This window comes from Camelus ferus, chromosome 27, assembly GCF_009834535.1.
Source record: "Camelus ferus isolate YT-003-E chromosome 27, BCGSAC_Cfer_1.0, whole genome shotgun sequence".
In the NCBI taxonomy this organism is placed as follows: Eukaryota; Metazoa; Chordata; class Mammalia; order Artiodactyla; family Camelidae; genus Camelus; species Camelus ferus.
The window spans coordinates 22,751,578-22,766,543 of NC_045722.1; the positions used below are offsets into that span (position 1 = coordinate 22,751,578).

Below are 14,966 nucleotides of genomic sequence, written 5' to 3' on the forward strand. Positions count from 1 at the left end.
TTGTATCAGACGAGCCTTTTAGCTACATAGATTTTACTCTGACTTATTAGCACAGCTCAGTTTCTGGAAGTAGAGTTTGTTTACCAGTATGTCCAAAACTAAACACTCGGTGGTTTGTAAAAACGATGGTTCTGATCCGTCTTCATTCGTGGATATAGGACAGCCGGGTTCCATGCCACATGTACCCTCAGCACTGGGCCTGCGCACGTGCGTTCTGTGAGGACATCTCTACTGTGGAGGGGACGCAGCTCGAGCGTGCTTGGTCTCCCCATGTCTCTCTGAGCTGGATCCATTCCTCCCCATGTGGACTCTCTGCCCGCCCCTCATCCCCGCCTTCCTCGTCTTCCTCTGTCTCCTCCATCACTCTCTCCCTTTCCATGGAATCCTTCCCTCTGCCATCCAGCCAGCGCAGCTGGCCGGTTCCGCTGTTGACAGCACCTCTGTCTGCCCCTGCTGCTTCCTCAGTCCCCCTCCACAGCCCCCTGCCATCCATCCGATGCCTCCACCCTCCAGCACCCCTCTCACTTGTTACTTGGAAAAAATATGCCTCAGTTCATCCAGTCTCCTGTTGACATTTCGCTCTGAAAAAGCAGTACTTATGTTATTCATGTAGGAGTCCAGTCCAGGGTTAGGATTTTCTTTACACACTATCCTGTCTGCAGATGAAGAAAGTTTAAGTTTTTACTCTCCAGACCTTGTGCCTTTTCTTTCTTTTTCTTGCCTTTCTGCACTGGCTGAGACATCCAGGAAAATGTTGAGAAGTGATGAGAGCAGACATCTGCTAGTTCCCATCTTGGGGAGAAAGGATCGGATGTTTTACCCTGACCACGTTAACGGTAGGGGTTTTGTAGGTGCCATTTATTACATTCAGGCTGTTCCCTTAGTCCCTGTGTTTGCTGAAAGCATTTTGTCTAGTGTTTTTTCTTCATGCACAGCTGCCCCTCGGTATCCGCAGGGGATTGGTCCCCGGACCCCTGTGCCTTCCCAGATCTGCAGCTGCTCAAGTCCCTCACATCAGCTATGTCCGTGTCCACTGGTCCTGCATCCGTGGTGCAGGGGGCCAACTGCGCTAAGATGGTCACGGGACTTTTCTCCTTTATTCTGTTACCTACCGTGAAATGTTACATTAATGTGTTCACAAGGAATTTGGGCTTATAACCTTTCCTTGTGATGTCCTGGTCTGGTTTTGATATCAAAGTTGTGCTAGTTTCGTAAAGGAGAGCTGGGACATGTTCCCTCTTTCTCTTGTTTCTGAAAGAGTTTGTATGACACTGATATGTTTTCATGAATTATTTCATAGAATTCAGGTGGCACTATTTTGCACCGCGACCAGCGGTGCAGACACTCCCTGACTTAAGACGGCTCGACTTGACAGTGGTGCAGAAGCGATGCGTGCTCAGTAGAAGCCGTAATCGAACTTTGCTCTACTTCTGGGTTAGTGATGTGTGGTGGTCAGCCCCACGCCCGCAGGGGTAAACCACCCACACGCTCCCCAGCGTTCTGGACCCGGACCACTGCTCTGGTTTTCACTCTCAGTACAGCGTTCAGTAGATGACATGAGCTGTTCCATGCTTTATTATAACATAGGCTTTGTCTTAGATGATTTTGCCCAACCGTAGGCTATTTTAAGTGTTCTGTGCACATTTGAGATCGGCTAAGCTTTGGTGTTGGTAGATTAGGTGAATTAAAGGCCTTTTTGACTTTCAGCCTCTAATGGGTTTATCGAGACATGACCCCCTTGTAAGTCAGAAAGGATCGCTATGTGGAAGTGTCTGCTGTTCCACGTCTTTGCCAGTGCCTGGCATTACCAGACTTCAGTTTGCCAAACTAATGAATGTGAATTGGTATTCAGTGGTTTTTTGTTTTGCATTTACTAGTTAATAGTGATACTGAGTGGTTAATCTAGTCTTCCCTTGTGTTTCTGCCTGTTTCAGGTCTTTGCCATTTTCTTATTAGGTTGATTCTTTTTTGTGGGTGTATAGTTGTCTTTGTAAGTTTTATCAGTTATACATGTAAATAGCTTCTCCCCATCTGTGACCATTCTTTTTAAACTGTAACTGGTGAGTTTTGTAGTACTGGTTTTCTTAACGTGGCCACATCTGTCATTGTGTTCCTCATTTGTCATGGACATTGGAGCGGGGTCACTCTGACGCCAGTCTCTGGAGGCAGGACTCCAACTCCAGGGCAGCAGGAGGGTCTGCTGGGACTGTCCCTTGTGTCCCTGCTGCCTCCGGGTCCCTCAGGCTGTGCTGACCCAGACCCAGGCCTTCACTCTGACACCAGGATAGGTTAGGACAGGAGAGACCTCAGGGCTGTTGAAACTTGTGTCAGGAGGTTGTTTTGGTTTCTGTTCTTTTACGGATGAAGAATTATTTGAAGATTTATCCCCCAAAACTTAGTTTAGAATCATGGATCGCATGGTCTCCCACAGAGCATCACTTGTTGATACTTAGATGACTCAGTTCCTCATCTGGGTAGATTTTATTCTTCACCTGTTACAATGGCTCTTTTCCATCTCACGAACCATTACGGCTGGTTAGAGATGGAGTTCTAATTATTTTCCAAACCATCCAATCTACTGTATTATTTTTTATTGAAGTATAATTATTATATTAGCTTCATATGTACCACATAGTAGTTTGGTATTTTTATAGATCATACTCTGTTTTCAGGAAGTTTTAAAAATACTTACACGTTTTTGCTTCAGGTAACTCCGTGTCGTTGGACTTCCAGAACTCGTTAGTGCCCAAACCAGACCCGCCTCCGTCTCAGAATAAGCCAGCAGCTTATAGACCCCCGAACCGAGAAGACGGTGCCCAGTCTGCTTTCTACTCCCAGAAAAGCTTCCCAGACAAGGCTCCAGCCAGCGGGGCCGAGCAGGCTCAGAAAACGGTCACCCCGGCCTACAGCCGGTTCACCCCGAAGCCCTACACGAGTTCTGCTCGGCCGTTTGAGCGCAAGTTTGAAAGTCCTAAATTCAACCACAACCTCCTGCCCGGTGAAGCCGCACACAAACCTGACTTGGCATCCAAAGCCCCCGCGTCTCCCAAAACTGTCGTGAGGGCGCCGGGGTCAGCGCAGCTCGCCGAGTGTGACAGCGGAGTGGAGACTTTCTCGGCCCACGCGGATAAGCCTAGATACCAAATGAGTAACAGCACCATGCCTAAGGCCGTTCCCGTGAGGTAAGAGTCTGCTTTTTTCTTGGTTTTTTCTTGGCCTAGAGATTTCTCTGATGTGAGTTTGATGTGGTTTTGGGGTTTTCATGATCATTTTAACTGAAACTTTAAGCTGAACAGTGTTGTCCAAGACATTGGAGTGAATGCATCTCATTCTCCAGAAGGTTCTCCAGGGGGAACAAGACACGTGGGAAGTTCGCGCAGTTAGCAGTGTGTGTGCTCGGGCGCTGTCCCCGTCCCTGCTGGCGCTGCAGCTCCCTTGCGGCCCCACGGCCGGGTTGGGGGGACCTAGGTCAGCCCCTGGGCATCTCGCCCCACAGCCCGTACTCTGAGCCATCCACACATCTCGTAATCTCAAACCTTCAGCTGGTGAAGGACATCTGGAGAGGCTCTCAAAGGCATAGGTGTCTGTGTTCCTCATCCACTGTCTGTTCACCAGTGAGTTTATAAAGACATGAACATAACCTCAGGGTGGTTGTTTGAAAAGCAGCTTCCCCGGTAGTTTTGGTAAGGTGGCTGAGTGGACCAGACAAAGCCAGCCTGCCTGGAGCCGTCCTCCGGCTCCTCCCGTCTCTCTTGACATCACACAGCAATAGACCAGACTACTGGCCACACAGAAGCCCGCCTCCGCCTCGCAGATCCACTTAGCTTTTCAGTCCACTCACTGGAGCAGAAGGCACTCCCAGGCAAAGCTGAGGACCGGGAGGACCACCTCAGTCTTCTGTCCAAGAGAAAGGACAGTTGGGGACTTGGGGTTCTGGCGGCTCCTCACAGGTGTCATGCAGTGCTTCCGCCCCTGGGAGTGGAGTCCAGCCTGGTGCTCTGGTCCTCAGGGCAACGTCACATGCTGTTATCTCATCAGCACGTTGCCCCACTCACCACCAGTCCCTGCTGTGCACTTCTGGAGGTCCTGATAGCCTCTATTTGTGAAGGAGAAGGGGCACTGCACCCCCTCTGCCTCATGTGTTCTCTGTGTTCAGTGTCGTGAGTGTTTGCCCAAGCCAGGGTCTAGAATGACCCCCACGGAATGGTGGGAGCCTTCTTGCTTGAGGACAAGGGCATTTGGTACCCAGGGAGTGCAAAGGAAAGGCCACAGTGTGCACCCAAATCCTAGGGAGGTACAGACCTAGTTCTGTGTGTTATCAGGTCTAAGGTGCCGTCAATTGTAAGATTCTTCTGTATCTCCGAGAAGGAGAAACCATGCTGCCAGTTAAGCCGTGACATTCCATCAGTTTTAAAGCACCGATTTTACAGGACGTAGAATACTGGGGTGTCGGGGTTTGTACGTTCTGGTTGCAGAAGTCAGTAATGAAGGTGACTTGACTGGTGGCCTTCAAAAATGAAGTTGATTTCTCCAGGAAGGATGTGCTTTGCTGTCCCTGTGAGTAAAATCTGTCAGTGAAAACTTACTAAGTAGGTAACCTTGATCATACGGAGAAATAGAAGTTCCGTGAAAGCCCCCGTTCAGTGTGTGCAGAGGGCGCACTCACCGTCCGCTCTGGTCTCCCAGCCCGGCAGCCGTGGATGAGGAGGAGGACGAGGACGGCCACACTGTGGTGGCCACGGCACGCGGCGTGTTCAGCAGCAACGGCGGGGTGCTCAGCTCCATAGAGACGGGTGTGAGCATCATCATCCCGCAGGGGGCCATCCCCGACGGAGTGGAGCAGGAGATCTACTTCAAGGTCTGCCGGGACAACAGCATCCTCCCGCCCCTGGACAAGGAGAAGGGTGAGTGGGCCGGGCTTCCTGCCTGGTTTCCTCCCAGGACTTGCCCTGGGCGGGTGGGCCCCCACTGCCTGCGTACTGTCACTGTGAACGGGGGGGTGTCAGCAGGCGTGTCCTCTCCCTGTCGGGCAGCCGCAGCCAGCCTCCCCCAGTGTCAGGGATCACTCACCCCAGCACTCTCCGGAGGCGGCTTAGGCCACACCCACTCCGGGCCTGTCCCCCAAGTGTGGGATGGGGGCCCCTGGGGCTGGCTTCTTCCTCATCCCCCTGATGAGCATGTGGAGCATTGGCCGAAGGGGGAAGGACCCTCCTGGTGCTCAGGAACCGAGGAGCGCTCAGTCCGGCAGTGGTCCCGGCTGTGTGGGGCTGCAGGATGAGGACCACAGGACAGCTTCTTATGGGGTCTGGCAGCCGAGCTCTGCTTCACACACGTATTGCTTTGGCTCATTGTCTTCCATTTTGCCGGAATGTATGTTGGCCTGCGGGAATCCCTTAAACCAAGTCTAAACGTAGGACACAAGCGACATGAGTAAGGAGTACGTGTGAATGTCTCACACTGTGAGATCCCTCTGGCTGAGGGCTGTAGCCACCGGCAACGTGTGGCCCTTCAGCACGTGAAACGTGGCCAGTGTTATTTGACAGGTGCAGGCGTGTAAAATACACACTGCTTTCAAAGATGCTGTTTCTTGATCCCAGGTTGAAATACTGTTTTGGATGTACTGGGTTATAAAAACATTACAATTGACTTCACCTGTTTCCTTTCTCACATGGCGACCAGGTTTTAAATTCCACCTGTGGCCTGTGTTGTGTTTCTCCTGGCCACGCTCCTGTTGAGAACTGACCCCATTTGGCCTTAGACGGCGCTAGGTGGAGGGGAGGAGCGCGGAGGGAAGGAGCTCGGTGGGCCTAGATGGGAGCCACGGTCTAACCTCTCGCCCCGCCCCCGCTCCAGGTGAGACGCTGCTGAGCCCCTTGGTGATGTGCGGGCCCCATGGCCTTAAGTTCCTGAAGCCCGTGGAGCTGCGCTTGCCACACTGTGCGTCCATGACCCCTGACGGTTGGTCTTTTGCTCTAAAATCATCCGACTCCTCGTCGGGTATGCTGTCTTCACTCTGTCCTTTGGGGGCTTTGGGGACTGTCATTGATTGATCCCTGGCCGGTGGGGCTGCCTACTGCATGTTAGGGGGTCTCTCCCTCTGTGCCTGTGGCCTCGTGGGCATCACCAGTGTTCCGGAACTTCGTTGTGGTACGTGTATCAGAAATGGAAGGGTAGAGAAATGTCTGCCTTTTAAACATTTGATGATTTGGCCAAAGAGTGGCTGTCTCTTGGTCGTGGTATTCCACAAAATTATTTGTTCTGTCAACATTTTTAAGACGCAGTGGGAGGATTGATACTGTCCTACGTGCATAGGCGTTTTCATCTTTTTACTGAAATGATTTGATTCCTTTATGTAATAAAGAATAAAGAATAGTAACCGAAGATAGAAATTAATTACTCAATCTCCAAAGTAGATTATAAATACAACAGAAACTTGAAAGATAAGAGACCTTCCACTGTGATCATACTTGGCCATGGTTTTCCCTAGTAAAACTAAATAACTTCTCTGAGACACTATTTGTACATGGCTTTTGCTGACAGATCATAATCTCAAAGTTTCCATGCCGTTTCCACATTTCTCACTTCCTCGGTGACTGAGTCAGACTGAAGTCACCTGGACCCTTCTACATTTTTGGTATAGATCACTTTAGCTGAACCTGATGTAGAAAAAAAGGATTTAAAGTTCTTCTGAATTTCTGATAAATCAGATGAGTATTATGCAGTTTCAGTTTGTTTCAGTATGAAACAGAGGTCTACAGTGTGAAGAGCGTATTTTAATACTAGCCAAGATGAAAATATACTATTTCCTGATAGTCGCAAGCACTCCATTTTCTGGGAGAAATAATTAGTGAATTTTTACATACCAGATATGAAAAGTTTCCTCATACCTATGAGGAACATTTTATTAGCCTAGTGTGAGTTAATGAATTAACATTAATGAAACTGCATTTAAAACATAGATTCCGAAAGTCAGGTTTCAGCGTGAGCTGTGACCACCTCTAATCCCAAATAGGCTGAGGATCCTTAAAGTAATTGTCTATTGTAGTTGCTTGTTTTACAGGGTTTTTTTTTTCAGATATGAAAAAAATCAAGATGCTTCATATAATTTGTTATATGCCACAACACCTAAGTTCTTTCAATCTAACAAATTAACTTGCTTTCTCCTGTGTTAAATTTGAGGACGTACACCTAGAAGAGGGGTGTACTTTTGTGTAATCCTGTGTGCCTTTAGAATGCTTTGTTACTGTAAATCTCTGCCCAGAAAGGCAAAAGTAGATTTTGATAGCTGACTTAATTCCAAGAAAACATAGTATATTGGAAAGAAACTTGAACCTAAAATAAGATTTTTCCAATGAGCTGTCACAACTCTAAGCAGTTTATAATCGGCAGTGTTGCACAGGCGCACGTGTACCTGTGACGTTAAATCCCTCTGCCGTAAATGCCGAGCCCAGCATGACTCGGACGTCGCTTAGGTGACAGACAGCTCACTGTGGGCAGCAGGGTTTTTCAGCCTCGGCCGCCAACAGACCCTCGGGCCAGGTTGTCTGTCCTGTGTGTGGCGGGGTGTTTAGCGGCCTCCATGGCCTCTGCCTGTCAGGCGCCAGTGATGAGCAGAAACCTGTCCAGACATTGTCCCGGTGCGGGGGTTGGGGGTGCAGGCAGAACTGCTCCTGGTTGAGAAGCGCTGCCATCAGCAATGCAGAGGCAGCAGCTCTGCCCATCATGGACCTCGGACCCCACAGAGACATGCAGTGCCCCAGCCTTCTTCCCAGTCAGGTCCGTGACCAGGGCCTCTGAGCTGTGGCTGCGCATCTCTGGCCACCAAGAGCTGGTTGGAAGCGCCAGCGCCCAGGCCTGCTTCGGTCTCCCGGTTCAGCGAGCCCTCGGAGCCCCGAGGGTGGTTGTGTCGTACAGCAGGACCGGGGCCGAGACACTGGCCCAGTCTCACTGATTGGGTAAAGGAGGGGAGGGTCTTCTGGAACCAAATTCTGCAGAATGTTCAAGATTTCATTTGGTCTGTCACTGAGAGTGAGAAATGTGTTCCCATACTAGGCTCAGATGCAGTGATCATATAATTATCATCCATGCTTTGGGAAGTGAGAGGGGTGCTGTTAAAGATTATGTGGACTCATGGGCAAACTGGAACTGTCTCGGTCACATGGTCACCCCGACTTTTTTTCATTGTTTGAAAAGGCATAAACTGGGGGGAAAGGTATAGCTCAGTGGTAGAGCACACGCTGAGCATGCACGAGGTCCTGAGTTCATTCCCCAGTACCTCCGTTAAAATTAAGTAAATAAACGTAATTACCTCCCCTTTCAAAAAAATAAAATAAAAATTAAATAGATCAAAAAAAAGAAAAGAAAAGGCATGAACTTGAAAACATAAAGAATAAGAGAAAATCTGTAGGTTTTAAATCTCCAGACCCTAGTGGGTCTTGGATGAAACACGCGGCACTGAGGCATTGCGGCCAGTGCAGCATGCTGAACAAACAGAACCACGTGTCTGAACACGTATGTTTACGGTCACCCCACAATTGCCAAGTGTCCCAGAGAGCAGTTTAACCAACTGTAAATGACCTGAGCTTTTTTTTTTTCTCTCGTAGGTGATCCTAAAACCTGGCAAAACAAGTGTCTTCCTGGAGATCCAAATTATCTTGTTGGAGCAAACTGTGTTTCTGTCCTGATTGACCACTTTTGATTCTTAAAATATAGGAACTTGAGATTAAATAATGTGAAACTGGGTTAAACTTACTAAATCTAAATGGAACCACTCTATCAAGTATTATACTTTCCTTAGGATTGATACTGCAGTGTTAGTACTCAGCATGTGTTTGAACTGATGAGGACGAGCGTGTTGCCCTGACCGTGGCCGGAACCCCCGCCGCACGCTCGGGAGTGAGGAGCTGTCGGTGCTGGTGGAAGGCTCCGGCGATGCTCTGTGACAGTCTCTACTTTGTTCTGGTCACTGCTTAACTTCACACATTGATTTCCGTTAAAATACCAGCCAGTACGGGGGTGCATTTGAGTTTTGTTCTTTCCAAAGTACAGTTTCCGACTTTTTCACGGCCCTGGCCTGCATACACATTTTATTTTATTTTGCATGAGGTAATATGCACACGTTTTAAAAATGCACCTCGACTATATAACCAGTGTAGTGGATTTAACAGAAATGTACAGCGAGGGGAATTTATAGCTTCTGGGGGGGGGGGGGTCAAGTGAAGACAATTACTTACTGTATATGAAAACTCATTTTTCTTAGGGAAGGACACCAAAGCATGTGCAGCTGATTCCGTGGCCTCTCTGGGTCTATAAATTAACCATATCACCGCAGACATACTAACCAGCAGGAATGCCTTACCCTCATGTTTTTAATTCTTAGATCATTCTGTGTATTACTAAGTTCTTACAGCTTTTGTGCACATCTGGATACTGTATCATGAAAAAGATCGAGTAAGTTGTGGATTTGGTGGTTTCAGAAATGTATACTCACCCAGAAGAAAATAATGGTGTGATCTGGGGATATTTTTTTTTTTTTTTTTTTTTTTTTTTTTTGCGAGGAGCAGTGGTGGTTTTCTCTTCCTTTTGGCCATGCCTTTGAAACTTCTGATGTTTTAAGTATGCTTGTACAGAATGCGTGCGTACAACTTTGTTCTTGGTTTGTAAATTAACTTTTATAAACTGTACCTTTTTTATACATGAAACCAAGTTTCTTAAGGCTGCCTTTGTATTCTCTCCTGTACCTCTTGAGCCTTGAACTTTGACCTCTGCAGCAATAAAGCAGCGTTTCTATGACACACACAAGGTCGTTTTTTTAAGAAAAAGAGTGCACAGAGTTGTTACATTTTTAAGTGCTGCATTTAAAAGATAGTTACTCAGAATTCTCTAGTTTGAATAAATCCTTGCAGAGTATCCCTGCTGTGACTTGTGATACGATGCTGTGCCCTAAAGTGTATTTTTTTACTAATAGACCATTTACTACAGCACCTCAGCACGGTTTCTGTCTAGGTAACACACCACTACATTCTGTTAATCAATCATTAGGTGTGACTGAATTTCTTTTGCAGTTATTAAAAAAATCTCAAATTTCTAAATCTGCAGAATAAAACTTTTTAAAATAAAGTGCTGGTTTGGTCTGTTTGCCCACCATTCCTAGTTTCATGCCACTTCTTCATCCTGTCTGGAAACCCTGCACCCTGATCCTCCTCACCCAGTCTCCTGGAGGCCGGGGGGGGGGGGTGTGTCTTGTGTCCCTGTCACCAGCGTGTCCCAAGGCGGGGAGCAGAAGGGGGCGCTGGCCGGCAGATGGAGACCGTCGCGCAGTCTTCCCCCGTGTATCTGTGCTCCTTCGGGCCAGTTTGTACGGTTTTGTCTCTTCCCTTCCAGTTTTCCCAAAAAACATAACATGGGCATTTTCTGTCACTCCATTTTGGGGAAGAAAAGGATTCTTACTGGCTGTAACCATTCCATCGCGATTACCGTGTTTGTTTAATCACCACCCAAGGACATTGAGGTTCCCGCTGCCCGGCGAACACCCATGTAGGTTAAGGTGTAACGCACAGCAAGCAGAAGGAGCCGTTTTAGCGCAGGGTTCTCCACAGTTTGACGGACACCTGCAGCCCAACAACCAGCACCACGGTGAGTAAGGAGAAGTTCCACTATCCCCCTAAAGTCCCCCGTCCCCCATTGTGTGCCCTCTGCTCCAGCCGTCTGGGCTCTGCCCTGTACTTTCTCTTATTTGAATCCGCTCTTTAGTTGAGATTTGGGGTTTCCAGTTTGGGGAGATTATTCGTGTATAAGTTTTTGTGGGAACACACATTTTCATCTCACCTGACTGAACAGCTAGGAGTGGGCCGGCTGGTTCGTCGGACTGGACGAGACACTGCCAGGCTGCTCTCCGCAGCGGCTGCACATCCTCAGCAGCGCTGCCCTGAGTGTGTCTGTCGTAGCCGGTCCAGCAGGCTCGTCCGCTTCCATCTCAGCTCGCTGATGACTTCGTGACGTTGAGCATCCTGGTGTTGACTTGCCATCCATTTATCTGGCACCCATGGTGAGGTCTCTTCAGATCTTTTCTGAGTTTCTTAAGTTGGGTTGCCTTCTTAAAACTGAGACTTCTCCGTGCAGCCTGCCTGCAGATTCACCATCAGGTGACGGGCAGATGTTTTCCTTGTTCATTTTCTTCATCATCTTCAAGGAGCCTGAGTTACTGATTCTGATCACGTCCAGTCTGTCAGTTCTTCTGTAGATTGTGCTTTTAGTGTCATATCTAAGAAATCTCTGCTTAACCAAATATTTCTGTTTCAGAAGCTCTCTAGTTTTAGATGTTACACTTATGTCTGTGATCCACTTTTAGTTAACTTTATATACAGTATGAGATGTGCGTTGCGTTTCATTGAGAGACTCAGTGTCTTACTGTCTTACTGTGAACACAGCTCCACATCCATAAGGCCTTCAACAAGACACACCGGGCACCTCACAGATGGAGGTGACCCCGGAAGGGAGATGCAGATGGATTCATGGTGGCTTCGGTCTAGACGGGGATGTGGTCCACCAGTCAGGGATGGGGCAGCAGGTGCAGACAGACCGGGACAGTGTTTTTGCTGTTGGCCTTGACTGGTGACGTGGAGACCTCTAGGTAGGGAGCCAGCACCTGTTCTCCACAGAAACGCAGACCAGAGGGCTGCTCACAGGTGCCCGAGTGGAGTCACTGGGGCTGCCGGGCGGCTGCACGGAAGGGAGGGCCCCCTGCTCTCAGCTCCCCTCCCCAGGTCTCCCCTCTGCCCGGGGCAGACTGACAGCCATGTTGTGATCTCAGCAAACTGGATCATAGTGGAAGCGAGCTCATTAGTGGCATTTGTAGCTCAATTCCTTTCCCTCTCACTGGGCTCGCCTCCCGAACCACTTGGCAGTGAAGCCACGATCACCCAAGGTGCGGAAAACCCAGCATTTCCAGGATTCACAAGGATGTGTATTAAACCCGGAGGATTTCTAACTCCAGACTAAATGGATGAAACTTGGCATTCCAGTCCTAGTTTGCAGAAAACTGTGGCTTGACGACTGGCCTTTTGAGATGCCAGGCTAGAGCGTGGCGAGCCTTGGTGTCCACGTCTCCCTCAGATCATGACTGAGTTGTGTTTCCAGCTGACCCAGAGCCCACAGACCTGTGAACACAGGGAAGCACCGAGCCTTCCGCCCACCGGAGGGGTGCCCAGCCGGGCTCTCGCTTGGTGTGCGCTGCTGGGCTGCAGACCGCCCGCAGGGAGGTCGTGCAGGGGCGGAGCAGGGGTTTGGGCGCTGGGGTATTTGTGCTAGGCTGGATGTCACAGGTTAAAAGTTTGGGGTTTTGTTTTTGGAGGTACTGAGAATACTCTGTGCTTAGATGTCCTCCTAGTCTGAAGTGGGTCTGAAAACACACAGACATAAATCTTTTTCTAAAAAGCTCTCTTAAAACCTGAGAGGGAAGGAGCATGCAAACAGACGTATGAGCAAGATGCCAGTAACACCTGATGCCGGGGAGAATAACGCAGTATCGCATAGCCCCTCAGTGCCGCATAGCCGCCAGGCGCCGGCAGGTCGGGGGGCGGTGGGTTCTTCAGTGGACCTCTGTGTTGGAGCTTCTTAGTGGCGACATTCAGGACCTGGGGGTTCCCAGAGCATCTCTGAGAATGAGCTTCTTCAATGCAGGACAGCTGCAAGTTGTGGGGACGGCAGGTGAAGACAGCTTGGGACTGAGGAGCCCAGTCGTGGTCCCCACCCGCCATCCCCCTAGCAGAAGTCGGAGTTGGGAGTGGAGGGCTGTCAGGTTTTAGAAACTTCTTGAAACCTACTGATGGAAAGCAAAATTGACTTTCTTGACGGACTTACTAGACTAGACACAACAGTGTACTGCAACCACCCCACGGCCTGAGTGGGTCCATCCTGACAGATCCCTGGAGGAGGATGGAGGCCTCCCCCCAGAGGCCAGGTCCTTGCAGCTGGGGCTGCCCTCCTTCCCACACCGCCTCCCCTGCTGCTGTCACGAGAGGACGGGCTGCCTGCCTTCCTTTCTGAACATTCAAGTGCGAGTAGCTGCAGTGTCCTGTCAAGCTCCAGGGACCTGCACCCCAATTTTAACAACTGTTAACATGCCACGGTTGTGCTGGAGCATGCACTGTGAACTTTCCAAGGAAGCATTACAGATACGGGTGCTCCTAGAACATGTTTGTGGTTCTCCTTGGGGAGAGAGACCCAGGAGACCCAGGGCAGGTACCAGAAGAGGGCGGATGGCAGATCTGCACGTCTTGGGCGGCTCCCCAAGGAGGAGCAGCACGGGGGCCGGGGGGCTATCACTGAACCCAGGGCCCTTCTCAGAGAACCATCAGAGCACAGTGCCTTAGTGGTTAGGGGTTTCTGTTGAACATTTTCACAGAAAAAGCTGCAGGAGTGATGCACTATTTGCAAGAATAATGCAAATTATTGCTGGATCAGGGCGCCATCCTTCGTGCTCAGTCAGTCTTAACGTCCAGGGAAGCCCCACGTCCACATACAGCCACATTGGGGGTTCAGCCCGTAACAATGCTTTTTCCTGAGTCATTTGAACACAGGTTGCAGACACCCCGTATACTGCCTGATAGACAGCCCCGTGCATTTGTCAGCCTCAGAAAACCTTCAAAAGAACCGACTTCGGTTTCACTGATTCTTTCAGCTTTTCTGTTTCTCGCTGAGTGGACTTCTGCTCCAGTTTTATCATTTCCTTCCTCCTGCTTACTTGGGTTTGGTTTGTTTTGCTAGCTTTTGGAAATGGAAATTCATTAATTTGAGGTCATTTTGAATACAGGCATTTTAAAGCTATAAATTCTCTTTAGACACTGATTTAACTGCATTCCTTACATTTTGATCTGTTGGGTTTTGTTTTCATTCACTTCAAAATATTTTTCAAATTTCCTGATTTCCCAACCCGTGAGTTATTCAGAAATGTCATCTTTAAACTCTAAATACAAGGGGTTTTCCCAAATCACTTTCTCTTACAGATTTCTACCTTCATCCCATTGTGATCAGAGAACATATTTAGTGTGATCTGAATCTTCTGAAACTTGTGTGAGTCTTGTTTGGTGGCCTCGCACGAGTTCTCTCTGGCGAGTGGCTCCACGTGCTTCTGAACATCCTGGGTGCTCTGTTGTGGGGCAGGTGCCCCGCAGAGGCCAGGTCAGCCATTTCTGCTCTCTGTATCCCTGAGTGTTTTCTGTCCACTTGTTCTCTCAGTCACTGAGACTGGGGGCTGGGGGTCCCCAGCGATCACTGTCTTCACAGAGGGTGGCAACCTCAGGCTAGCCACAACTCTGGCCTTTCCCAAGAGCCTACTGATCCTGCTTCAAACCCAGGCAGCCCCACTTGGCGGCAAAGCCCTGGGAGTGGCAGGGCTGGGTGCCCCGGGCAAGCACCTGCCTCTCACTTCCTTCAAAAACGCAGGTTCCTGCTGGGTTCAGCCCATGGGAGGCCAGCTTGAGACTCCAACCCACTGTCAGGTTCTGTTTCAAGATGAGAAACTGAGGCACAGAGTCTCACAATGGCTGTCACACATGTGGAGCTCGGCAGAGCGGGGGCCGGGCCCGGGGTCCCCAGCACCAAGGCTGGTGCTCTTCCCAGGATGCCAGTGAGGACTGGGGCTCCAGAAGCAGGAGGGGCTGCTACACGTGGGTCCACAGCTGAGCAGGGTGCCTTGGGGGAGAGTGAGGCAGGACAAGACTTGAACCATGATGTCCTGGCCCCAGAGCAAGCCCCAGGGACGCCCGGGTGGGCAGCTGCCACAGCCGGGGTGCCACCCTGCCCCACCCCCACCGGAAGGAGCTGAATGTCATGCCAAGCAGAAGCCCAGGAGGCACGGGCCATCTGCCGAGAGTCTCTGTCTCTGTGGCCACAGGCTGGGGCCGTGAGCCCTGAGGGACCTGGACCACCCCTGGGGCACTGTCCCCTCTGGCCCTTGCTGTAGG

The 14,966-nt window shown here is 49.8% G+C and overlaps 1 protein-coding gene across 6 annotated transcripts in view; it reads left to right on the forward strand.

The window, feature by feature from the left end:
• TJP1 (tight junction protein 1) overlaps nt 1–10,119 on the forward strand; it is a 211,729-nt gene extending 201,610 nt beyond the window's left edge. For 3 of the 6 annotated variants that reach the window (XM_032469197.1, XM_032469201.1, XM_032469202.1), the window contains 4 exons: nt 2,708–3,182; nt 4,687–4,904; nt 5,854–5,997; nt 8,604–10,119. In XM_032469197.1, the coding sequence (XP_032325088.1) occupies nt 2,708–3,182; nt 4,687–4,904; nt 5,854–5,997; nt 8,604–8,698 (932 nt within the window). In that variant the 3' untranslated portion in view covers nt 8,699–10,119. The remainder of the gene's footprint in view (nt 1–2,707; nt 3,183–4,686; nt 4,905–5,853; nt 5,998–8,603) is intronic. The other 3 variants (XM_032469199.1, XM_032469203.1, XM_032469198.1) reach the window with 2 other exon arrangements.
• The last annotated feature ends 4,847 nt before the right edge of the window (nt 10,120–14,966 follow it).